Consider the following 26,951-nt stretch of genomic DNA (forward strand, 5'->3'; position numbering starts at 1 on the left):
TTTATTTCATTGTCAGGTCTATCGGGGAATACAGCATATAATATATACTGTGAAATTATTCAGTTTTTAAAAGAAACTGATTTAGTTAAAATAATCTATAGTTTTCCTCATTATTATTATTATTATTATTATTATTATTATTTATTATTTCATTTTATTTTATTTAATTTTATTTTGTTTCATTGTCAGGTCTATTGGGGAACACAGCAGATAATATACACTGTGAAATTATTCAGTTTTTAAGAGAAACTGATTAGTTAAACGAATCTAGAGTTTTCCTCATTATTATTATTATTATTATTATTTATTATTTTATTTTATTTTATTTTATTGTCAGGTCTATCGGGGAATACAGCAGATAATATATACTGTGAAATTATTCAGTTTTTAAGAGAAGCTGATTTAGTTAAACAAATCTAGAGTCTTCCTCCTTATTATTATTATTATTTATTTTTTTATTTTATTTTATTTCATTTTATTTTATTTCATTGCCAGGTCTATTGGGGAATACAGCAGATAATATATACTGTGAGATTATTCAGTTTTTAAGATAAACTGATTTAGTTAAACGAATCTAGAGTTTTCCTCATTATTATTATTATTATTTATTTTTTTATTTTATTTTATTTCATTGTCAGGTCTATTGGGGAATACAGCACATAATATATACTGTGATATTATTCAGTTTTTAAGAGAAACTGATTTAGTTAAACGAATCTAGAATTTTCCTCATTATTATTATTATTATTATTATTATTATTATTATTATTATTATTATTATTATTATTATTATTTTATTTCATTTTATTTTGTTTCATTGTCAGGTCTATTGGGGAATACAGCAGATAATATATACTGTGAAATTATTCAGTTTTTAAGAGAAACTGATTTAGTTAAACAAATCTAGAGTCTTCCTCATTATTATTATTATTATTTATTTTTTTATTTTATTTTATTTCATTGTCAGGTCTATTGGGGAATACAGCACATAATATATACTGTGATATTATTCAGTTTTTAAGAGAAACTGATTTAGTTAAACGAATCTAGAATTTTCCTCATTATTATTATTATTATTATTATTATTATTATTATTATTTTATTTCATTTTATTTTGTTTCATTGTCAGGTCTATTGGGGAATACAGCAGATAAAATATACTGTGAAATTATTCAGTTTTTAAGAGAAACTGATTTAGTTAAACAAATCTAGAGTCTTCCTCCTTATTATTATCATTATTATTATTTTTTTTATTTTATTTTGTTTCATTGTCAGGTCTATTGGGGAATACAGCACATAACATATACTGTGAAATTATTCAGTTTTTAAGAGAAACTGATTTAGTTAAAAGAATCTATAGTTTTCCTCATTATTATTATTATTATTATTATTAATAATAATATTTATTATTTTATTTTATTTTATTTTATTTCATTGTCAGGTCTATTGGGGAATACAGCACATAACATATACTGTGAAATTATTCAGTTTTTAAGAGAAACTGATTTAGTTAAAATAATCTATAGTTTTCCTCATCATTATTATTATTATTATTATTATTATTATTATTATTATTATTATTATTATTATTATTTATTATTATTATTTCATTTTATTTTATTTCATTTTATTTTGTTTCATTGTCAGGTCTATTGGGGAATATAGCAGATAATATATACTGTGAAATTATTCAGTTTTTAAGAGAAACTGATTTAGTTAAAAGAATCTATAGTTTTCCTCATTATTATTATTATTATTTTTATTTATTTAATTTTAATTTTAATTTATTTTTTCATTAATTTATTTTATTTAGTTTCAGCACAACCTCCTGTTCCACTCTAACAACAAAAAAACAACACAGGCACTTGTATAGACACTCGTCATTACGTCATCAACCTCATCACTGCGTGTTCGTCGTCCGAGAAGGAAGGACCTCTGAAATCTGTGAAAACAGACCGCGGGCTAATGCAAAACTTAAACAATACACAGTCTTTACATCAAAAGTGTCCATGCAAAGACAAAATACAACCGGGGAAACCTCCAAACACATGCGGAACTAACGTGTTGTCGCTGCAGTGTCGCTGCACGGAAGAGTGAAGTTTGTTCCTCTGAGCTGGTAAACAAAGCTAAAGCTGCTAACTACTACAGCAGCTGCGCAGTTTCGTTTCACAGAAAACACCGAGAACAGCCTCACTGACTGACACCAACCAGACTAGTCTGTTTACTTTGACACAGCTGGATTTACCTGCAAGGATATCTAGATATCTTGGAGGGAGAGAGAGTGGCATGGGCCGACTTTACCAAACTTTGATAGCTGACTGCTGCTAAGCTGCAACATACCCACACAGAGGTAACTCTTCATGTTCAGTGCATAACATTGTCAAGTTCTTGTTATATTAGTGCATAAAAGGCGCTAAATGGGAGTAAATTAGATGTCCTAAGATTACCAAACAAGCTGCTGGTTAATGTGAAGACTTGATAATATACATGTTTGATGGAAGAGCTGCTTTTATTTAAGCTATATTTGGAATAAAGTCACCAACACTTAAACATGCATGTATTTCATTGTGCTTGCCTATTTCTACATTTCTCAAATTTATTTTTTGGCACCCTGAAAAATGCAAGTTTGCACTTTTTCTACTTTGCACCAAACATGTATGAGTTGTCTTCATAGACTGTATATTATGTGTCAAGCATGCATATGTAAGTCAGTGCATTAAAGTGCACTAAAACTGCACATAAAAGGAGCTTACTGGGACTAAGTTAGATGTCCAAGATTACCAAAACGAGCTTTTTATATGGTGGTTAATTTGAAGACTTGATAATATACATTTTTGATGCATTATTTATGACAGAGACAAAGTCACCTAACACCTAAACATACATGTATTTCACTGTGCTTCTACATTTCTCAAATTCCTTTCTTCAACCCCAGAAAAAAAGCCAGTTTGCATTTTTCCTACTAACATTTATGAGTTTTTATCATACACACACTGTATATTATATATTGAGCATGCACATGTGAGTCAGTGCATTGCTTACCATGCACCAGGCAGCCATTGCATCTGTTGTTGTAGAAGTTTATTTTATTCTCAATTTGTTTTTGATTGAATTTGAGTTTGATGAATGATATACATTTTTGATGGAAGAGCTGCTTTTACTTAAGCTACATCTGATATCACAGCAGAAATAAAAGTCACCTAACACCTTAACATACATGTATTTCATTGTGCATGCCTGGGGATTTCTATATTTCTCAAATTCCCCTTTTTTCGACCCCAGAAAAAAAGTCAGTTTGCACTTTCCTACTAACATTTATGAGCTTTTATCATACACACACTGTATATTATATATTGAGCATGCACATGTGAGTCAGTGCATTGCTTACCATGCACCAGGCAGCTTTTGCAGCTGTTGTTGTAGAAGTTTATTTTATTCTCAATTTGTTTTTGATTGAATTTGAGTTTGATGAATGATATACATTTTTGATGGAAGAGCTGCTTTTACTTAAGCTACATCTGATATCACAGCAGAAATAAAAGTCACCTAACACCTTAACATACATGTATTTTATTGTGCATGCCTGGGGATTTCTATATTTCTCAAATTCCCTTTTTTCGACCCCAGAAAAAAAGTCAGTTTGCACTTTCCTACTAACATTTATGAGTTGTTATCATACACACACTGTATATTATATATTGAGCATGCACATGTGAGTCAGTGCATTGCTTACCATGCACCAGGCAGCCATTGCAGCTGTTGTTGTAGAAGTTAATTTTATTCTCAATTTCTTTTTGATTGAATTTGAGTTTGATGAATGATATACATTTTTGATGGAAGAGCTGCTTTTACTTAAGCTACATCTGATATCACAGCAGAAATAAAAGTCACCTAACACCTTAACATACATGTATTTCATTGTGCATGCCTGGGGATTTCTATATTTCTCAAATTCCCTTTTTTCGACCCCAGAAAAAAAGCCAGTTTGCATTTTTCCTACTAACATTTATGAGTTGTTATCATACACACACTGTATATTATATATTGAGCATGCACATGTGAGTCAGTGCATTGCTTACCATGCACCAGGCAGCTTTTGCAGCTGTTGTTGTAGAAGTTTATTTTATTCTCAACTTGTTTGATTTGTTTATTGAATTTGATGAATGATATACATTTTTGATGGAAGAGCTGCTTTTACTTAAGCTACATCTGATATCACAGCAGAAATAAAAGTCACCTAACACCTTAACATACATGTATTTCACTGTGCTTGCCTGGGGATTTCTACATTTCTCAAATTCCCCTTTTTTCGACCCCAGAAAAAAAGTCAGTTTGCACTTTTTCCTACTTTGCTCTATTTAGACCAAACATTTATGAGTTGTCTTCATACACACACACTGTATATTATATGTCGAGCATGCATATGTAATTCAGTGCATGCACTAACTAACCATGCACCAGGCAGCTGTTGTAGAAGTTTATTTTATTCTCAACTGTTTGATTTGTTTATTTTGTAAAAGTGGAACCTTTAAGGCAAAAGAAAACTAAAACTGTCTGCATCCGTAAAATCATGAAGTTGCCATTTTTCATTTGGTACTTATGGTACTTATCCAGGCCTGTGATTACAGGCAGGTTATTATTTTTTACATCTTTTTTGGGACTGCAGAGTAGAAAAAATATACTCTGGAAACTTTAGAATTAAATCCTCTTCTTTTATTCAACCAAAAAAAACAAAAAACAGCAAAGAACAAAGCGAGTTTGCACTTTTTCTACTTTGCTCTATTTAGACCAAAACATTTATGAGTTGTCTTCATACACACACCATATATTGTATGTTGCGCATTCATATGCAAGAGAGCATATGTAAATCAATGCATGGCTAACCATGCAGCAGGCAGCCATTACAGCTGCAACTGACAGTTATTTTCATTCTCAACCGTTTTATTTGTTATTTTGTAAATGGCAAATGGCAACATTTAACAGCCTACAGTTTAAAAAAAACATTAATACAATAATAAAATGAAGAAAAATAAGAAAATGTTCTCCTGTAAAGCTGTAGTCAGCAAATGTTTGGCATTTTTACTTAAAATAAATTGCACTGTATGCATACGGTATTCATTAATCAACTAATTAACTAATTGTTAAACCTTCAGCACTGTCACAATGCTTTTGGCAGCCTCATACATGCATCATTGTCATACTTGCTGTTGTGGTTGAGTCCGCCTTTGTTGTTTTCTTGACATGTACATGGAGTGAGATTCTGCTCCTCTGTTCCATTTAATTTTGTTTAAAATTACCTTAATCCATGGTTAGGTATTTCTGTCACAGTCATTCGTCTTCTCCTGTATCCTCTGTGTGCTGTTGCCCCTCATCATCAGCCAGAGTATCTTATTCATATTATAATATCCTCTGTGCTCTGTTTCAGCCACCATGAAGAGAAGAGCTGAAGCAGCGTCAGCACCACCGCAGGCGACAAAGAGGCCTCGTGATGACAGAGCAGACAGCAGCTCAGATGAAGAGTCGCAATTATCCAGACAAGGTACATAGTCGAATCCCAGAAGAGACCCTAACACCTCTTTCTAACATACAGCGAGCAAGCGAGCAAACTCTGCCGAGTGTAGCGTGGAAATTTGTCCAGATATACTACGAGCGATGTCACTCTATTGCATAGAGAGAGTGATTGATTTATGTCAGTTTTTTTTCAAACAAGTGACACGTCACTAAGCCTGTTTGCTGACGCATGGAGCAGTTTAGGATATCTTCATTGGGAAAAACTGAAACAATCTGATGTTTGCTCGTTCGCATCGCGTCCAGTTAGGAAGAGGTTGTGGTTTTGACTCATTTTAGAATTCAGCTCAGCACAAGATCGCAATGCTGAAGAGTGATTAGACGAGCATGATGATCCTTTTGTTTGTTTTTTTTGGTGTCTCTGCCTTCTCCTGTTTCTACATGAATGGTTTGAACCTGTGTGTCTGTGGTTTTGTCCTGTCTAGACTCTAGCCAAAATGATTCCCTCAGTGACCAGGAGGATCAAAGACCGGGATTCTCCATGCCCTCCATATCATCCTTGGATGACCAAGACGCTGACCCCTCACAGGCCTCCAATGATTTCTCTATGTACAACACTGTGTCACAGAAACTCATGGTAATGTATTGAAACCGGCACTAACACTAGATATTTAACAGTTGACTGTCTCAGAGACTGTGTTGCAGAATTTTGGATTGTACATGTAAGCTTCTTAGATAGATTAGGACATTTGTAGTTTATTTTTTGCAAAGTATTCAGAAGAAACACAGCGTTTTCTGTCTTTTCTTAACTCCCTTATTCTCTCCTACTTGTTACACCTTTAGGCCAAGATGGGTTTCCGTGCGGGTGAAGGTCTGGGGAAGCTTGGCCAGGGACGCAAAGAGATTGTGGAGGCCTCTACCCAGCGAGGGCGAAGGGGTCTCGGTCTCACACTGCAGGGCTTTCAGGGGGAGCTCAATGTTGACTGGCGGGATGAACCAGAGGTACACAGAATTAAATAATAACCATGTAATGCTTTCAGTGGCGTTTTCTGTACATTATGTGAAATGTCTATTATTGAACTATCAGTTGTGTTTTACAATTTTTTTTTTTCACTCCTCAGAACTATTTTTTTTTACATCATTATGACCTGTTGACATGATCTGTTTCCCATCTCTATTATATTCTCCCTTTGTCTCTTTTTCTGTTCGTCTGTCCAGCCCACTGCCGAACAGAAAGTAGACTGGTTCCCAGAATGCACCACAGAGAATCCAGATTCAGATGAGCTGAGGGACTGGATGAAACTGGGAGACGTAAATACAAACACTTCAGACTCTCACTTAGATCGTACACAGTGTTCACTCAGGCAAATATCTTTTGCCTCATATGTATACATTTTGTTTTTAAAAGTCTTATTCTTGACTGCTTACAGAGAAAACTTAAAATTGAGGATGAGACAGAGTTTTGCACTGAAGATCTCCTGCACACTCTTCTAAGGTGCAAGGTGAGTTATAATTTCTCTTTCATTTTAACCCCTTTTTTTATTTTTCACATAAACATAAAATAACAGAATCTATATTTAAATGCTTCCGCAGTATTTAATGTTCAGGAAACAGAGGTGGCAGTTAGCTAGAAGGCATTTACCCTGCAGAAAGACCATTGCCAGTTTCAGACTCACAAGCCCGGTGACGCTCTACTCGACTTAGTGAGAATGTTACATGTGAGCAGGGGTTAAATTGGGATTTGTTATGTGAGGGGCTCTACAAGCAACAACAAGCTTTTTTCAATGATCTCCGGCATCTTATTTACATTCAAAGTACATGTCTTAATCATTTACAAATTGAAATGTGTACCACAAAAACTGTTTACTTTCCAGATTAATTATGATTTGTGATGTTAAAGTTATTATTAGTTGTTCGTAATTAGTATTAGTATTGAGTAGAAACAGAATACTTCACAACTTTATTGACTAGAGTTGGTAAAACAGTTATTAAATGTATTTAAATTAACAATGGTGGAATGTAACTAAGTACTGTAATTAAGTAGGCTACATTTTTGAAGTACTTGTATTTGAGTATTTCTATTTTCTGCTACTACTCCACTAGGATACATCTCAGAGGGAAATATTGTACTTTTTAATCCACTACATATATTTCATAACTTTAGGTACTTTGGAGATTCAGATTATTAATAGAAAATATAATCAAGTAATAAACGCTAAAACCCTATCTTGGTCTAAAGGTTACTATAGCCTACTTATGTAAGTATACAGTGGATGGAACCAAATCATAATACTGTGATATTCCTGAGTTGTTTAACCACTGTGTCCGTTTGATGTTCAGACAGTATTTGATAACCTGGAGGGCGAGGAGATGAGGAGAGCACGGACACGCTCCAACCCCTACGAGACAATCAGAGGAGGTATCTTCCTCAACAGGTCAGTCTTTAGTTAACAACAGGGTTGAAACATTATCAATGTTGATGATATTTTATATGTCATTCAGGTTTTATTTAAATTAATTTCTATTACACATATTTAAAAAAAAACAAAAAAAAAACTTGTTAATGGCTGCTTTTGAATGATGGCAAAAGTTAAACGTGGCTACGTGTGTGTTGATTCACATTTTATAAATTCTGTGAAAATGAAATCATATAAATAGATTCCAGCTGTTTACTTTAAATTTGAACATGGATTGAATAGTGCTCTGTGGTGTGTCAACCCTTTAAAGACAATAACAAGTTGTATTGTGTTCTTTCTGTATTTAGAGCAGCTATGAAAATGTCCAACATCGACCATTGCTTCGACCAAATGTTCACCAATCCAAAGGATTCACAAGGGGTGGGTTGGTAACAGCTGATATGTGCTTCACTGAACTTTTGTTCCATTATAAACAGACAGTGAGATAAACCTCTCTCGTTGTGTAGAAACCTCTGACAAAGGACCGTGAGGGCGAACTTCTTTACTTCGGGGACGTCTGTGCGGGGCCTGGAGGCTTTTCGGAGTACATACTGTGGAGGAGGCGTTGGCATGCCAAGGGGTTTGGCATGACGCTGAAAGGACCCTGTGATTTCAAACTGGAAGATTTCTACGCAGCGCCGAGTGAGCTGTTTGAGCCTTACTATGGTACGCACACATCACGTTCAGGGGGAGAACAGAAACGGGTCTCGTCTCCGGTGATGGATGATTCTAAGGCTGCAACTAACGATTATTTTCATTGACGAGTAATTTGTCGTTTGGTCTAGAAAATGTTAGAAAATGGTGAAAAATTTCAATCAGTGTTTCCACAATGACGTCCTGAAATGTCTTGTTTTGTCCACAACTCAAAGATATTCAGTTTACTATCATAGAGGAGTAAAGAAACCAGGAAATATTCACATTTAAGAAACTGGAATCAGAATTTTGACTCTTTTTTTCTTGAAAAATTACGCAGACTAATTAAATCGATTACCAAAAGAGTTGGTGATTGATTTAAAAGTTGACAACTAATCGATTAATCGTTGCAGCTCTAGATGAATCGGTGAAAGCTTGACCTCTATGTGTTGCAGGTGAGGGAGGGGTGCATGGGGACGGAGACATCACTCGGCCAGAGAACATGACTGCCTTCCGAAACTTTGTCCTGGAGAGTACAGAGAGAAGAGGGCTGCACTTCCTGATGGCAGATGGGGTGAGACTCTTTCACATATCCTTTTTTTCTTTTCTTTTTTTTACTGCAAAACCACTGTTCTGCATCTAAAATGTAAATATCAAACAGAAGATGAGATCACAGATTCCTGCTCCGGGTGGGTTGGACTGATATTTTCAACTTTTTGTTCATTGATTGGATCACTTTTGGTTTGTCTCCGGTAGGGTTTCTCTGTGGAAGGCCAGGAAAACATCCAGGAGATCCTGAGCAAACAGTTGCTGCTCTGTCAGTTCCTCACTGCTCTCTCTACACTCAGGACTGGTATGTGTATACATGCACATGAATGGATGAGTCACCTAGTTAGACTGCATTCCTCTCCTGGCGAAGTGGACAGCTCTTGGTGTTTCTAAATTTCCTAAAAACTCTGTGAAACTAATGAAAACATTTCTGTTCAGTCTTGATTAAATGATAGCTCCACCTTTTGTCATCTCCAGGTGGTCACTTTGTCTGTAAGACTTTTGACCTCTTCACTCCTTTCAGTGTGGGTATGGTCTACCTGCTCTACCTCTGCTTCGACAGGATCTCTCTCTTCAAACCCATCACCAGCAGGCCTGCCAACTCTGAGAGGTGGGGCCGTGTCTGTGTGTAAATGTACAGTATGTGCAAGAAGATCTGTGTGGAGTTGGTTACTAAAGTACTTAAGTACTAAAGTAAACATTGTCGACACCAAGTGGCAGCAAGACTACAATACACACAACTTTTGTAACATCTGCATGTTCTCCCAAATATTCTTTTAAGCTTTGAATAACTCACATTTTTTAAACAAATATCTGGATTTTTGTTCAGGTAACAGATCATGAATAGATCAGGAACCCTGCCACAGTGCCACTTTGTTTTATTTTATTATTTTAGTGCTGAAGGGAAAAACTAAGTGGCAGCAACATAAAGGCTGTGTTCCAAATCATATACTTTTTCTTTTTTACTTTTAGTACATACCGCAGCTGCCCTTATAAATGAACTACTGTTGTATGCAGTATGCATACAATTGAGACATACTCCTTCGTCATAACATTAAGCATTGAACTTTGACTCTCTTGCTCATATATCTGCTGCGCAGAGGATTGTGGGTCAGAATAGCCAGAAAAGCATGCTGGCTTGGATACTGCAAAATGCGATCGGGTGTAGTTGGACATTCTGGTATTTTTTGGCATACTGCATTTGATATACTATGTATTGGGACATACTAAATATTTGTCTGGCATACTAAATAGTATAGTAGTATGGGAATTGGAACGCACAGAAAGTAGTAGAAAACTTAGTATGCCACATGACCACATGATGTGCCATTGAGGCATATTTGACTCGGTCTTCAACACATCATGTTAGACATTCCCTCAGAATCTTCACTAGTTCATTTAGCCTCACTGGGGTGTTTTTAACACACAATGTGGCTGTGCAGACAAAAAAACGAATTGTGAAATACTGGGAAAAACGTCTGGATGCCAGATGTTTGGTTTCACTTTTAAAGTTCAGCCATAACCAGAGTCCCAGCTCTAGAAGAAAATGTTATATTTGCTCTCAGATTTGGATTTGTCACTTCCTGTGTGTGAAAGGAAGTATTTATTCACAAGTAACCATACTCAAAATTACAATTAAGTTTAGGCAGAAAGGTTAAGTGTGTAGCGTCTCATTTAGAGGAAATGGGACAGTCTCTCTGCTATGGATCCAAGTTTCGACTTAGACTAATAAGAGAGAATTTGTAGAGAAACTTCTTGCATCTGTTAAACTCTTCCTGGTCGCTGCCATCCGCAGGTACATAGTGTGTCGTGGTCTGAAGCCCGGCTCAGACGCCGTCAGGGAATACATGTTCAGAGTCAACCTGAAACTGAACCTGCTGAGGAACACTGACAAAGACGTCACAGAAGTGGTTCCCCTGAGCATCATCAAGGAAGACGCCGACTTCTACCCGTTTATGGTCAACTCCAATGAGAGGTAGAGACATACGATAGTCACAAAGTCATACTCATAATCTTTTCATTTCAAACTGAGTGACAGAATTAACTCCCTCTGCAGCCTCTGTGTAGTCCAGATCAAGGCTTTGGCTAAGATCCACGCCTATGTCGTAGAACAGTGAGTAGCCTTTCTTCTACTCATCTATGTGCATTTATCTCTATTGCAGTATAACCATGTGTGATGGTGTTTATGTATGCAACTGACTGTGTGACGTTTGTTTCTCTAGGACCCTTTCAGAGCCGAGGCAAGCAGCCGTTAGGAAGGAGTGTCTGAAACTGTGGGGGGTGAGTGGAGAAACTGTGACACATGAAGTTGGACTTAAACAGAACTAATAGAAAGAAAAGAGTTGTTGAATAAAGCAGTTTTATTCTGTTATTCCACTCCTAAATACATTGTATGTCTATTCCCAGGTCCCAGACAAGGCCAGAGTCACTCCTGCTTCCTCAGACCCAAAGTCAAAATTCTACGAACTGATTAAGGTCAGTTAATAAATCTGGGATTAAAGAAACTACTGGAAATAAATCTGATAAGTGTCAGAGAATTCCAGTCATTAATAATGAAAGTAAAATAAAAAAAATAAGCATCTGTGTGCACTTTGGTAAATCCTAAACCGCATTTCCCAGAGGTTGAGATTTTTGTAATTTAAAAACAAATATCTATTTAGTTGATCCGTCCAATTCCAGTAATGAGAAACCCCGTTACAGATGGGCTGGTTTAAAATGTTAAATGTGTCTCCATATCTGTGTCTCTGTTGCACCTCAGAACTCAGATGCGGAGTTGTTCCAGTCTAAGCTCACACCTCTCAACTCCACTACCATCGAGAAGTTGCGTCATATCCTGGACCACAGGTGCATTGTGGGAGGTGGAGAGCAGATCTTCCTTCTCGCGCTGGGGGTGAGTCTTAACCCTTTAAAAACGGATTGTTGTTTGCATGATCTTGTTTAAATCAATCTAAAATAAATAACAAAACATAATAACTAGAGCATTCATTCTCTTTGCAGTGGAAAGCTAAGGCGTCATCAGATTGTACACTCGTGATGACGTCATTACGCTACATTACACGCAATACAAAGCGGGGTGACAACACATGGTGTTTTGCCCCGTAATGGCTGCGAGAGATTGTTGTTTGCATGATCTTGTTTAAATCTTTCTAAAATGAAAACCATAATAGCGAGATCATTAATTTTTTTTCAGCAGAAATTTAAGGCTTCTGACTTTTGTCTCATCACGTTAGTAGTAGTCTTTGCACTCAATCTGCTCATAAAAATGAGCATATCTCAAAAACGAATTAATGTGCATAGTTCAAATAACTTATAGAGTGTTACGAAATATTTTGTTCACGTTTCTACATCTAGAAATCTTTTGGATTAATATGTTTTGTGTGTTTATTTAGTAACATTTTATGAAAAACATCAATTTTTTTAATTTTTTTTTTACTTATCACACAATTTCAATACTTTTATCAATTATTATGAGATTTTAGGGATATGAAGCATTTGAAGATACTCAAAAAAAATGTAGGTCTTGAACTTGTTTTATCTTACTGCACTGTAGTGATGTGTTTTTCATACAACTTGCACAATCCTCTTTTTGTACCCAGTAGATATATATATTTTTTTTATATCAGATAGCAGCTCATATACTGTATGCATTATTACACACAGTAATGGAGCACCCAGGCCAGTATCATCAAATTCAGCTATTTTTCTTTGTAAGATTGTTTCCTTTTCTTCTAGAACAGATTAAAATGCAGAGCTGACAGGCTAATCTATTCACCCCTGATGTTATGTTTTTTATTTAAAGAGATAGTGGTGACCAGAGAGGCTTTACTGCTTTCGTTTAAAGTATGGTAGCCTGTGATTGAACCTGTTTTCATCTCTTTATTTGTCCTCCCCATTTCCACTTGGCTTGTGTAGAAGTCTCAGATATACACCTGGGATGGGAAGATGCCTGTGCGCTGGAGGAAACTGGAGAATTTCAAGCTGGAGCTGCCAAGAGAAACACTTCTGAGTGTGGAGATCGTCCAAGAGCTGAAGGGCGAGGTGAGAGGAGGGACGGGAAACAGATGAAATATGGGAGCAAGTATCCCAATCTCTTTAAGCTTGGCTCCATTTCTGTTAATGTTGAAATAATAAGTTTTTATGTACTTCTGTTGTGTCATGCTTTCTTAATCATTTTCTCCTGTTAGAAATACACCTGAACAAGTTCATTATTAGCTGCTCATGGTTATTGTTTAACATGTATAAAGACAGTATGTTTGGTCCTCAGGGAAAAGCTCAGCGGAGAATCAACGCAGTTCACGTAATGGATGCACTAGTACTGAATGGCACTGATGTAAGAGATCAGCACTTCAACCAACGGTAGGACGTCACCTTCGTCATAGATTCTTACACTTTTATTAATTTACTATTAATCATCAGATTGACCTGTTTGTACTTTTTTAATACCAGTTTTCTATAGTTTATTAAATAATGCCCATTGTATGTCCAGGATCCAGATGGCTGAGAAGTTTGTGAAGGCAGTGGCCAAACCCAGCAGACCAGACATGAACCCCATCAGGTATTCATTTAAAGGAATTTAACCGTTTTGAATGCTGACAAATATTGCATACAAGTAGGATTTTGTGACATCGCAACGAGTTTGGAGGCCAGTCATGGACCAATATGCAGCTTAAACAAGATGTGATGTGGAAACTTGAAGTCTCCAGTGCACATACACTGAGAATGGATGTAATTCTAAAAAGTTTTAATTAGTTGATTGAACTTTATTTGTGAGAGAAAAAAAAAAAAATCAGATACAAATTATTATTCAAAGCAGAGTATTTTTGTACATCTTAAAACATGTCTGGAGGGGATTTTAAATGTAACATCTGTCATTTTCCATACAGAGTGAAGGAGGTTTACAGGCTGGAGGAAATGGAGAAAATCTTTGTCCGGTATGACAGGACGACCGTCCAATAGGCAACATGAGCTATAAAATATCAGGCCGAGTTTCATATACTAAATGCTGAGGATTTTCTACTATTTTTTCTTCTTTTCCTCATCCAGACTAGAGATGAAGGTGACGAAGAGTTCAGGAGGAGTCCCACGTCTGTCCTACACCGGCAGAGATGACCGACACTTCCTTCCCACCGGCCTTTACATCGTTAAGACTGTCAATGGTACGTTTGTGCTGCAGCTCATTGTCACAAAGTGGCACTTTAATTCTCTTGCAACTTGAACTTGTTTTGACCGTGTCAACAGTCCTGTCGGCAAAATACTTAAAGGGAAGATTTGCTACCTTTTATGTGGATGTCCAATCAGTGTTGATGTAGTGGTTAAAGCAATAAATTCCTCAGTGACAGAGAAAGCTGAGTTTGCTGCAAAATCTGTTCTTCTTCTTACATACAGCACTGTCATGATTTGACGTTACAGTGACAAGGAAGAACTACAGGCTGTTTCATGTTGGGTTTCTAGTCTCTGCCTAGAAGTCCTCCTGTCGTGCCAGCAGTGTCTACATGTACCAGGATGCATTGCACACGAGCCAAATACTCTGGCTCGAATAAATACGTCTGAATATCCAAGTCAGCCAAAACACTGTAAAATGTATCCTCGTCCATAACATCCTCTGTGCTCATATTTTGGGATGCCAAATTCGCTGTTGGAAACGTAGCTAGTTTGCTATACAAGCAAAGAGAACAAGGAAGTTTTGCTTTGAGCGGCATCTAGAGTTCGCCCCCTGGCTAACCAGAGACGGACACTAGAAATCCAATCTGAAATAGCCTGCAGGTCTTCCTTGCATCCAACTATGTCACTGTCACGTCGTATGACGGCGCTGGATTTAGTAAGAACAGCATGCACTGAGGAATTTATTGCTTCAATCAACTCCATTTACCATCAACACTGATTGGATATCTACATAAAAGGTGGCAAATTTTACCTTTAAATAACTTACATTTCAATTAATAATGAGCAAATGATCTCTGTCTCCTCCCTCTCCATCCCTCAGAGCCGTGGACGATGGCATACAGCAAAAACTCCAAGATGAAGTTCTTCTATAATAAGACCACCAAGGACTCCACCTATGAGATGCCACCCAACGCTGCCGCCCCCTTCCAGTATGTAGCGTCTTCTCTACCCATATTGTATTGATTAAGTTCCTGATTTAATCAGTTGAATCAGAAAATTGATATGATAAATGATGATAAATTGTCATTTCTGCGGTGGGGATGATAGATAAAATGAATGTAATGAACGGTATGCTTTCTTTGTCTTCGTCCTCAGTGTTTGCCACGCTGAGCGGCTCTTCTGGGCCTGGGTGGACGGCGTGATAGTTCACGATTCTCAGACGCGGATGGACCCCGGAAAACTGTCCAAAGATGATGTTTTGTCCTTCGTCCACCAGAAGCACCATCCCTGAAACGCTCACAGAGCCCCAGAGCTTCAACAGCTACAACCACAGACAAAGAATGCACTAACTTGTGGAGGATATAGAGCCTTAGAAAAGGTTATTATACAATGCCTTAATTGATATTTATTGACAGTAAAAGAGGGATTCATAAAATACTGCCAAATAAATAAGTTTTTATGAATCCCAGATAAATATCAATTAGCAAACTCTTTTATAACCATTGCCAAGGTCCTCTATATTATGTCGCTTAGAGAAATTATTACCAGGTTGTAACTGGAGTTCTGAAGCTCATGTGATGAATTGTTCACTGCTATTTCCTGCAGTGACATTTGGACTCTGTGTAAGCAACGAACATTTGACAAACCACTCTGTCTTTCTGCCTTTTTCCACTGCCCTCCTTGGCTCTACGGATTGTAATGAATAGGACTCGCCTCATAGGACAATAAGGAGACAAAAAGCTGTTGCCATGGTCTCTTCATTGGATTGCATGTCCCTGTAGATACAAGTTTTTACAGTTCCTCGTCCATACAATGCTTGTGTGTGCAGGTGTGGGTGCGCATATATCACATTAGCAATGACGAGAGAGATGCATCTGCGATTTGGATATTGCTAGATAGAGTTACAAAACTATGCATTCATATCTGTAAACACACATTCTCGCCTGCCTTGCTCTACAACTGCCCATCTCCTCATCTCCATAGAGACCAGGATCTGTTTACCCAGTCCCTTACGCCCCAAATGGCCCCCTTGTCGTCACTCCTGCAAAACAGTAGCTGAAGCCTAAATACAACAAACACGTTATTCATGTTCAGGTTTATCCTCGCCATCGTTTCAACGTTCATATCAGTTACAGATGTAGCAGCTTTTTCCCCCATTCATAACTGATCTGTCACACGTTTGTTTGTGTGTGTGTGTGTGTGTGGGTTAAACATTTGGAAGGCGTCCTTTTAGGTTTTAGGTTGTTTTTACTCCGGCTCCTCTTTGTGATTGTGCCTCTTATTGTCCGGACTATGTTTTTTCTTAAATACTGCAAATGACTTATTTTTTTCATATAAGTTAGCTATCAATCCCTATGATGTAAATAATTATAATGTAGTAAATAAATGGGAGATGTTCTTCCCAGAAATAACTTTCAACTGCCTGGTCAAATTTGATTCAGATCAGTGGTTCCCAACCTTTTTTTCTCCTAAGGAGCCCCTTTTCAATCATTAAGTAACCTGACGACCCATGGCTAAGTGACATATTTTATGGATATTTCACATTATATTTATTGCATAACAATAGCAGTACAGAAAAACTGATAATCTGTACAATTAACCCAAATAGTGAGCACAATAACTGCAGGAAGTTTGTGTAAAACGAGCGATTTGGATGAATTTTGAGCAGATTATTTCCTGTGAATATTGCATCAGAGATGAGTTTTCCTGTTTTTAAAAAACTTTTAATACAAATCTGTCTGTATTATCTAATTTACATTTTTTTTCAACAATCATACATACTTAATAGGCTTCTTTTTTTGACAAATTCATCGTTTTTTTTTATATTTTAAATAATAATTAAAACTTTAAAAATAACAATTAAATTTAATTTTCTTCACATAAATGAATGAAACCTGAAAAGCCAGGTTGGGAACCAGTGATTTAGACTATGATCTGAGTGATGATCACTCGTGTCTGGATGAAGCTGTGTGGAGGCCACTGTTGCAACTTCATTATATTTTCTATAGAGACCCAGAAACCAACCTGTACTCCCACACTGGAATACTATATTTTCTTTTGCTTAGATATGGTTTATTAAGGTAATTAATCTCTGCGTGTGTATCATTCAGCATCAGCTCTATTAGTTTTGATGCAGTTTTAATTTACAGCACATGATGCTCTTATTTCTGTCATTGCCTTACATTACCAACTGCTTAAATACTGTATTTTCATATCTAATATTAGGAGGTGGAAAGATGCTAGTAATGGCATATCAGTTTACTCAATGATTTAAAGATTTGTGGATATATATTGATAGATTCTACAGTAACTAATTAATCACCGTTTGGCCTGTAACCCATTTCATTATGGTATATTGTGATTACTGGAATAATTCTGGACCATATTATATTATATTGATTATAAGCCATAATGTCATAACCATCCAAGGTAAACTTACCATGAAATACTTTCTCTTATATTACGAAAATAGTTCAACAAAATGTGTTTCTAAAAACATTTGAGGCGAGAAATAAGGCATGCAGTTTCTGAAAACTCTCCATTTTAACCGAAGGGCCTGGAGGAGAAGAGAACTGGAGCACATGGAACAAACATTTGGTAACTATCAAATCAATCTATTTGTTGTTGTTGTAGATGTAGTAGTATTTTTAGTAATTGTTGTTGTAGTAGTAGCAGTTGTAGTAAAGTTAGTAGTAGTAATTGTTGTAGTAGTCATAAAAAAAGTCACATTATAGTATGTCATAAAATGTCATGGTATAGTATCTTATAAAAAAGTCATAGTATATGTATGTAGTATGCCTTAAAAATGTCATAGTAGTATTCCATAAAATTGAAAATATAGTTGTGACATAAAAGATGTCATTTTTGTAACATATAAAAAGTCATTGATAAAAAATGTCATATTACAGTATGCCATAAAAATGTCATACAAAATGTCATAGTATAGTTTGTGATAAAAAATATAGCATAGTATGCTATTCATAGTATAGTACGTTATAAAAGTCATTGAAATTGTATAGTATAGTATGTCATAAAAAGACTTATTATAGTATGTAATAAAAGTCACAGTATAGTATGTAAAAATAAAATGTCACAGTGTAATGTGCCATCAAAACATAATCAAAATGTCAAAAAATTTGAGGGAAAAAAGTCATGTTTAAATAATTTCACCAAAAAAAAAGCCATAGTTTAGTATGCCAAAAAGATTTCATGACAAAAAGTCATAGTAAAATATGTCGAAAAAGTCATAGTATGATGTTTATTGGCGGTTGGCAAACCATCTTAAAGGTGCATTACCGCCCCATACTGGAATGGAGTGTAGCACTAGCAGTAAACTGCCAGAAAAAAAAAAAAAACTATTTGGATAAATCAATCAATAAATAAATAAATAAATAAAATGAAATTCTCTTCATTATTCTTGTTTCCCTTAAATAATTAATTAAAAGATTGTGTGTCAGCGTACTTCAGTTACACAGCACATATGTACATATTACATTTATTTATTGTACATACTACATTTATTTATTGACGGACTACACACTATGTTCACCCATTCACTCTGTATCTTTTATATCTCTATTATGATTTTTATAATTTTTGTATACCTTTACCTCTCCTGTGTTTCACTCTGTTTGCTGATGTTGTTGCTTTGACACCTGAATTTCCCTTCGGGGATTAATAAAGGTTCATCTTATGTTATCTTATCTTATGCACCAAAGATGCTCTATATAACCAGATATATGCATATGAATGCAATTATGTCTGAATATTTAAAGGTCCCATATTATGCTCATTTTCAGGTTCATACTTGTATTTTGTGTTTCTACTAAAACATGTTTACATGCTGTAATGTTAACAAAAACCTTTATTTTCCTCATAATGTCTGCTTGAATATACCTGTATTTACCCCCCAGTCTGAAATGCTACATTTTAGTGCATTTCAACGGAATTGTAACTAAATTGCAACAGAATTGTGTTGCCTTTCAACAGTTTGGGTCCATGTTTACCTCCTGTCAGCTGATGTCATTAACACACACTGCAACCAGGAATAAACGGGGACACACATTTTAAAACCGTGTAATGGTCTAAATATTGTATATTTGTGACATCACAAATGGACAGAAATCTTAACAGCTTGTTTCAAACGCACAATTTCTGAATACGGGCTGTGTGTACTTCTTTGTATATTGAGCGCTTCGATACTTTCACAGTATTTATAAAGCACTGACAAAAAAAAAGACATGAAAATCTTACTTTTTACAACATGGGACCTTTAATTCAGACGGAAAACAGAAAATAAAATGATGCATTTCTTGCACCATTTTGTAGCATGAATGTTGGGGAACTCAAACACCCAAATTAAATTTGAATGGTGCCCAGAGTTGAACTTTTTTCTGCCTCCTTTATATTTATATGTCAGATCAGTGGTGTTGACATTAAAATCGAGGCTCTTATTTTGAAGTTACACTCGCTCAGCCAATCAGATTTCAGGATTTTTGTAACCGGAAGTGCTGATATGAAAACAAATGCGCTCCGCACCCTGACAGCAGTTACCAAACGCTCAGACAATACAGGTAATTATGTCTTTCTTTCTGTCTATATTCAATCATTTTTACAACTAACAAGGGGATAACGTTGTTCTAACAGAAGTGTTAAGTTAGAAGAATATGAATTATTAACTGAATATGTATTTTCCAGAGATGTTTTTATAAGATAAGATGCGTGAATACATAACTAGTCATGTGACTGATGTAACAGGTTATATACCAGTGTGTACAGAGCCTATTATGTGTTGCAGTGGTTGAAAAACATCTGTCTTTTGTGGATATTTTTCTTTACACAGACAGTTTCGACCATCTTTTACAGGAATCATGCTGAAAGCTGTGGGACAAGTTCTGTTCTCCAGTGGACTACAGAGTCCTAAATACACAGCACCCAACAAGAAAGAGGTAAATGTTTCCTAGATTGCCTTGTAAAATAAAAAGACAGTAAACCTTTGGCCTGATGTTGATTGTTCTGTTTGTCACAATGTGACAAGAGATGTGAGTGTTAAAGGTCCCATATTGTAAAAAGTGAGATTTTCATGTCTTTTATATTATAAAGCAGGTTTTAGTGATATATAAATACTGTTAAACTATCAAAATGCTCAATATACGGAGAAATACACACAGCCCGTATTCAGAAATTGTACGTTTGAAACAAGCCGTTAGGATTTCTGTCTATTTGTGATGTCACAAATATACAATTTATTTAGACCATTACACGGTTTTAAACGTAAACATTCTAAATGTGTCCTAGTTTCTTTCCTGTTGCAGTTGTATGTGAATGTCATCAGTTGACAGGAAGTAAACATGGATCCAAACTGTTGCCTAGCAATGCAATTCCGTTGCAATTCTTTTGAAATGCACTAAAACGGAGCGTTTCAGACAGAGGGTGAATACAGGTATATTCAGGCAGACAGTATGAGGAAAATAAAGTTTTTTTTTAATATTACAGAATGTAAACATGTTCTAGTATAAACACAATATACAAGTATGAACCTGAAATCGGGCATGATATGGGACCTTTAAATAAAATAAATACATTTATTCAGCACCTTTCTGAAGTCTCTGTAGATGTTTGTTTGTTTTTTTTTTATATTTGTTTACATAAAAAAATTGTCAATAAAACCTTTAATATTATGAGGTCAACACCTGTGGTCTAAGTAACAATCATGTTTCATACAGGTTAATGCAATTGAGAGTGCTTTACGGTAAAACAGTAAACAAACAGTAAAACAATTTGAGCCTAACAAAAATATGTAACACATGTAAACACTATGGTATCACCATTTGTTGTAAGAACTATTCAAATATGTGACTTATCTAAATACTGTGGAGTCATCATTTTTGGTAACAGCCATGAACATTTGTGATGTTAGTAAAGAAGATTGCAGTGGCAACACAGCCAGAATTCCTGATCAGCTCATAGAATATGATGTAGCACGGGCATTTTTAGTTTCTGACATTTTATTCATTAAATGAGTGTGTGCGTGTTTAGGTGGGACAAGACTATGAGACCCGCACCTACGATGCCACTAAATGGATCAGCACCTCTGTGAGTGGGATGCAGTGGGATGAAGCCATGAAGACTGGCTTCCGCAGGCTCTTCAGCTACATTCAAGGCAACAATCAGAACAGTGAGTTTCATCCGTTTTGTTCCTAACATGCCACATGGCACTATGTATGGTGAAAAGCAAAAAAACAACAACAACAGGTACAGTCTGATGTAACTTTATTTTGTCGAGACTTCTGTGTTGACATGTTTTGAGGCTTTTATTTTGTGGTGTTGCAAAACAAACGTGAAGTGAAGCCATGAAACACAATCACTCAGGTGAATAATGTTCGAATGTTGCAGAATGAAGTTATGGATAACTTTGGCGTGAAGACAAGAGAGTCGATGAATAAATGCAAGAGTCGATGAAAAAGTGCACTTTAGTTCTTGCTCAGCAGTTTGTAACCGCACCGCTGCCTTTGTCTTACTCAGCAGTTTACACCGGCATTATTTATGAGAATATATTGTTTGTTCTGTTGACTACTGAGGCCTGCAGTGTAAGGAAAGTGTGATGTGTAAACCGGCTGTTTAATCTTCTATCATCATCATCTGCCACGCATTGTGGAGATATGTCCACCATCTGTTCTGGTATCTTTGATCCACCAGCTGGCAACTGAGGGTTTGTTCAGCAAATGTAATATCTGTGTGATTACACGACAGACCCATCACCAACTTTTTTTCTTTTTTTCGAAAATGTGTTGTTTAAAATTTTAGTATTTCTTTCCTTGTTTCCTCAGAGGTGAAAGTGGAGATGACGGCTCCCGTGTCGTGCCGCGTGGACCCCGGAGCCGGCCCCGCATGTGAATCTCAGTTCACTGTGTCCTTCTACATCCCAGAGGAGCATCAGGACAATCCACCGGAGCCGAGCACCCCGGACGTGTTTGTGGAGCACAGGAAGGAGTTCACAGCTTATGTCAGGTAGAGTACAACCAGTTGGCACCAACTGATTATACATTTAATTGCTAATTCAAGGTGATATTGTGTGTGAAAGTCTCAAAAATGAACCCTGCAAGTCTTTTAAATTTGTTTTTTTCCCCCAAATATGTCCAACTTATTGCACACACCATAACAAAAAACAAGTAGTTACAAGAGAATTGCTAGATGAAGATTTACAATCCCAGATATGCAGAATTTAATCTTAGATCCTTCTCTTGTTCCTTCTTCCAGGACATACGGTGGTTTCTCCAATGAGAAACTGAAGCGCGAAGAGCTACTGAAACTTATGGAGAGCCTGCAGAGGGACGAAGTCCAATACCTGGAAAAGCCGTACTACGCAGCCGGGTATGACAGTCCCTTCAAACTCACCAACCGCAGGAACGAGGTCTGGGTCCTCAAGAAGGAGAAGGAGTAGGAAGACTAAAGGTCGCGCAACACTCTGCCCACTACAACTGTCAAATAGTCCTATTTCATAAATTAACACTCAGCACAGCACTTATAAATGTCAAAAAGGGAAACAAAATCATTGCTATTATAGAAGTCTGGTGAACAAAATGGAAGTTTTAAAGGTCATACTGACGAGTCGTGAGGACCAACATTTTATATACATTTTTCCATGGCTGTCTGTTGCTTTATTTCCTTTGAATAAAGGTTACTGAATTATAGACTCACTGAAAGTCTTGACAAAGAGACCAAACACATGATTACAAGTGCTCTAAGAGGTCATCATAAACAAATAAACCTCAAGCAAAAACTGGATACAGTGGGACAATATCTCCAGCAGGTGGAGCCAAGTAGTCAGGATGTATTTCATGACAAAAACCACCAAGTGCCTGTTTTTTTTTTGTTTTTTTTAATGAATCACTTGTTGAAAATACACTAATTTACTAATTTCTTTTCATTCGGTTATTCTTAAAAGTAAAAAAAAAATAAATAATATTGTGGTACTTCTAAATTAGTTTTCACCTAAACATTAATATAAGAAGACTGTGTGCAGGATGAAGAAATAAAGCAGAGGTTCACGTTTTCAAGTCTGTCTTAAAGCAGTAATTGTTCACTGTTGTGGTTCCTCCTGTCCGTACTGGCTGCTAAGAGATTGTTTGATGATGGGGGACAAAATCCATAGTCCTCTATCTGTGTACAAATACACTCTCTCAGTTGAGCCAAAATCAATATGAGGCTTTGACAGTCAGTTAGTGTAGTTAAGCATCTTCCAAATTACAGGAAACAGTGTTTGTGAAAACACAAAGAAGTACTTTTGTATAATTGTTTTTTTTTTTAAATATAAAAATCTACTTGATATGCATGACTTCATTTTTACACAGAGTTAAGACTGTGCAACATTGGAATCACCTCAGGAAGGGATCTCTCTCTTTGCAGCCAGTTTGGCGAGGAGGAGTGATTGCAGCGACCAATAACACTTTCATTGTGCAAATGGGCACGCTAGTGTTGTGTTAAGATAAACTTGAAAAAAATGTGAACCTATCCTTTAACTTTGTAGGTCACCTGCAAACTGTGACAGCAGGTTTCTATCTCCTGTCAGTCGGTGTTCCTGCTGTGAAGGTGACTCTGGCTGCCTGCCTGCCAAAATGTTGGTGAATCTCAGTTAATCTGATCTCAGACCTCACTTACTGTCACCGCCATCACACTTGTTGTGATGAGCGACTGAGTCATTGTAAATCTGGACCAGTCATACCTGCATCACTCAAGTCTCAGCAACAGAAATAAAATCATCCCCCTGATGAATTAATGAGTGTGCAGTTACCTGCCTGCGTTGTTTAACAAAGAATGACACTTATAAGCTAACATAAACATAAAGCCTTTTAAATCTGAGTTTTATACATTCAGTTAACTGGTTCCCAACCGGGGGTCCATGGGTTTATGGGATGTAAAACCATTTTTTTGTCATATATCTCAGCATTTCATTCATTTCTATTAATTTAATATGTTTAAAGTTTGGATTATTATTTAAGATATGAATTTAAGAATTAGAAAAGTATGCAGTTAAAACAACCGAAGAGCTAATAGAACCATGGCCAAGTGTCAGGGAGAAGAAAACACTGAATTTGTCAAAAAAATAGAAGCCTATTAAGTATGTCTGATTTGTTAAAAATAAAAAAAATACATATTACAGACAGAGAATTGCATTAAAAGTTCTTAAAAATAAAAGGAAAACTCATCTGTGATGCAATATTCACAGGAAATAATCTGCTCAAATTCACCTAAATCACTCGTTTGACGCAAACTTCCTGCAGTTATTGTGTTCACTATTTGGGTTAATTATCTGTTGTTCTGTACTGTTATTGTTTTGCATTGAATATAATGTGAAATATCCATAATATGTCACTTAGTCAGGGGCCGTCAGTTTACTGAATGATTGAAAAAGGGCCCCTTAAGGAAAAAGGTTGGGAACCACTGCATTAAATCATATTAATCATTATATTTAGAGCTCATGATGTACTAGAGATTGTGTGTTTTTAATCCTGAAGAAGGGATACTACATAGTACTTATAGTATGAAGGAATGATGAAAGAAGCACTGCACTGATGTATGAATCATGGGGGATATTACTTCCCTCTAAATGATGTTTAAGAATGTAAAATTTATGATGTCATCAATAATAAATATGCCTCAAATGATTGAGTATTCTGATTATTCATTACCTCCAGCTTCACTGTATAATAATGTTTTAGTCGTCCCTATTTCGTGATGTGATTTTTCAATGTATATTGAATTACAAAGCGCCGAAAGCCTCAGTGTGAGTTGTTTATCTGATCTGTAGTGGATACAGTTCAGGCCGTCCTCCACACGCTGATCATCGTGACCTTTTATCAGCCGGGTGAAATCCTCGCCGGAGTTCACTTCGCCCTTCATCCTCTCTCACCTTCTCCTCTCGCCGTCAAGAGTCACGCCTGCTGAGTCAATCTTTTTATTTGTGGCAGAATTGTTCCCAATATCATGTTCAGACGCTCAGCAGAAACAACATCTTTTTTTATCCTCTCAACACACACACACACATACACACTTGGCCTGTTGTTCACCAGTCAGATCGATCTCATTGGCCGTGCTCAGTGAGGTGAAACATTGCTGCGGAGAGGAAAATGTATAATGAGGGCGGCGCGCTGTTTTATTCCAAACACCAGTCGTGTATTTTAATTTTATCTTCCCCCTCCAGCCTGGTGGAGACCTGAGTCAGGAGATATGTAAAATACTTCCATGACAAAACTCATTTTCTGGTGACAGAGAATGAGTCTGGTGACTGGTACAATATTTTTGTTGCAGCTTTTACAAGCCATGTGTTTATTAAGTATTTTTCTTTGATCTTTCTTAAGGTTCCAGTTTCTTTCCCCCACATCCCATAGTGCAAATTAGGCTGACCTAATTGCATATTTATTTGTTTAATTATAAATGAAGATCAGGGCTGAAACTAACAATGACTGAATAATATCTCTTCTACTCCTGGACTCTCCACTGTGTTCAAGTCAATACTGTCACATTTGTAGTACTCAGAACCTTTACTTGAGTAAAAGTAGTAATACCACAGTGTAGAAATACTCTGCTACAAGTAAAAAGTCCTGCATTAAAAATCTTACTTAAGTAGAAGTACAAAAGTATTAGAATCAAAATTAAAGTATTAAACGTAAAAGTACTTATTATGCAGAATGGCCCATGTCAGAATAATATAAATTATATTATTGGAATATAATTATTGATGCATTACTGTATACATCACATTAATAATACAGCTGGTTATGGTGTGGCAAAGTTTAAATACTTAACTGCTGGGCAGCTTAATCTACAATAAGTAAGAGATAATGTACAGCGAGCCGGTCATTGTTGTGAAATAAAACCCGACATCAAAACTGCGCCCATGACAACGGTCTGTTATACATAGCAACGGTCTGCTATAAAGAAATAACAGACCTTTTTGATTGACCAATCAGAATCGAGTATTCAACAAAGCCGTGTAATAATATATCATAATGGATTAGGTGATTCAGATTATTAATACTAAACATAAATCTGTTAAGTAACTAAAGCTGTCAGATATATGTAGTGCAGTAAAAAGTACAATATTTCCCTCTGAGATGTGGTGGAGTAGAAGTAAGTAGCTGAAAATGGAAATCCTCAAAATTGTACTTAAGTACAGTCCTTGAGTAAATGTACTTAGTTACATTACATCACTGCTCATTTGTCACTTCATATTACACAGAGGGTCTTGAATATAAGAGGAGGGGGAATCATTGAGGTGTCAATAGTGTGATTATGGCTGGGAGGAGTTGGTATTGATTCCTGTCTGACAGCCAGATGGACGCGGCGTCAGAGAGCAGGTGACTGCTGTCAGTGTTTCTGTGACCTTGGGAACGAAACACTCGACATGCCGAGGCGTTGAAAAGGCAGCGAGGTCCTGCGGGGGAATGTTGAGAGGTTTCAGTCAGGGTCCACACAAACTGTACAGTCGCTCTGCAGTCAGTGGAAAGGTCTATTATGGGCTGTGATTCAGTGTGTCCCCTAATAGGATGTTCAGAAGGAGACATAACTGATGACCCCGCTGGGGAGGAGGAGGGGTGAACGTCTGGAGCTTTCCAGATGACGGACGAGTGTGGGTGCCATGGCGACGGCGCTAATGAGGCTGTGATTTGAGGTGCCGAGGCCGACAGATGACCGTGAATC

At 36.5% G+C, this 26,951-nt stretch overlaps 2 protein-coding genes across 4 annotated transcripts; both read left to right on the top strand.

The window, feature by feature from the left end:
- Window positions 1–1,884: 1,884 nt before the first annotated feature.
- cmtr1 (cap methyltransferase 1) lies at window positions 1,885–16,667 on the top strand. Of its 2 annotated transcripts, none has more exons than XM_037751273.1 (24): window positions 1,885–2,350; window positions 5,426–5,539; window positions 5,994–6,145; window positions 6,352–6,510; window positions 6,727–6,819; window positions 6,939–7,010; window positions 7,849–7,943; window positions 8,273–8,345; window positions 8,432–8,630; window positions 9,053–9,171; window positions 9,354–9,450; window positions 9,624–9,756; window positions 10,942–11,121; window positions 11,203–11,259; window positions 11,369–11,426; window positions 11,553–11,621; window positions 11,905–12,036; window positions 13,059–13,184; window positions 13,411–13,502; window positions 13,633–13,701; window positions 14,030–14,077; window positions 14,190–14,302; window positions 15,130–15,238; window positions 15,405–16,667. In XM_037751273.1, exons 2-24 carry the CDS (start codon window positions 5,431–5,433, stop codon window positions 15,538–15,540), a joined length of 2,490 nt encoding a protein of 829 aa, XP_037607201.1. In that variant the 5' UTR covers window positions 1,885–2,350; window positions 5,426–5,430; the 3' UTR covers window positions 15,541–16,667. The 2 variants fall into 2 exon arrangements, with proteins under 2 accessions (XP_037607201.1, XP_037607202.1); XM_037751274.1 differs by having other exon boundaries at window positions 1,885–2,116.
- A 3,050-nt stretch (window positions 16,668–19,717) lies between these two features.
- Window positions 19,718–24,916, top strand: hebp2 (heme binding protein 2). Of its 2 annotated transcripts, none has more exons than XM_037751318.1 (5): window positions 19,718–19,822; window positions 20,092–20,197; window positions 21,288–21,426; window positions 22,079–22,259; window positions 22,509–24,916. In XM_037751318.1, the coding sequence occupies exons 2-5, from the start codon at window positions 20,120–20,122 to the stop codon at window positions 22,690–22,692; spliced, it is 582 nt and encodes a 193-aa protein (XP_037607246.1). In that variant the 5' UTR covers window positions 19,718–19,822; window positions 20,092–20,119; the 3' UTR covers window positions 22,693–24,916. The 2 variants fall into 2 exon arrangements, with proteins under 2 accessions (XP_037607246.1, XP_037607245.1); XM_037751317.1 differs by having other exon boundaries at window positions 19,750–19,822; window positions 20,115–20,197.
- The last annotated feature ends 2,035 nt before the right edge of the window (window positions 24,917–26,951 follow it).

Source organism: Sebastes umbrosus, chromosome 18 (assembly GCF_015220745.1).
Source record: "Sebastes umbrosus isolate fSebUmb1 chromosome 18, fSebUmb1.pri, whole genome shotgun sequence".
In the NCBI taxonomy this organism is placed as follows: Eukaryota; Metazoa; Chordata; class Actinopteri; order Perciformes; family Sebastidae; genus Sebastes; species Sebastes umbrosus.

Coding starts and splice junctions, on each gene's coding strand:
- hebp2 (XM_037751317.1), top strand. CDS start 19,765: ATGAAAACAAATGCGCTCCGCACCCTGACAGCAGTTACCAAACGCTCA. Junction 19,823..20,114: donor CAAACGCTCAGACAATACAG/GTAATTATGTCT, acceptor CATCTTTTACAG/GAATCATGCTGAAAGCTGTG. Junction 22,260..22,508: donor GAGTTCACAGCTTATGTCAG/GTAGAGTACAAC, acceptor TCCTTCTTCCAG/GACATACGGTGGTTTCTCCA.
- cmtr1 (XM_037751273.1), top strand. CDS start 5,431: ATGAAGAGAAGAGCTGAAGCAGCGTCAGCACCACCGCAGGCGACAAAG. Junction 5,540..5,993: donor GTCGCAATTATCCAGACAAG/GTACATAGTCGA, acceptor TGTCCTGTCTAG/ACTCTAGCCAAAATGATTCC. Junction 7,944..8,272: donor GGAGGTATCTTCCTCAACAG/GTCAGTCTTTAG, acceptor TTCTGTATTTAG/AGCAGCTATGAAAATGTCCA.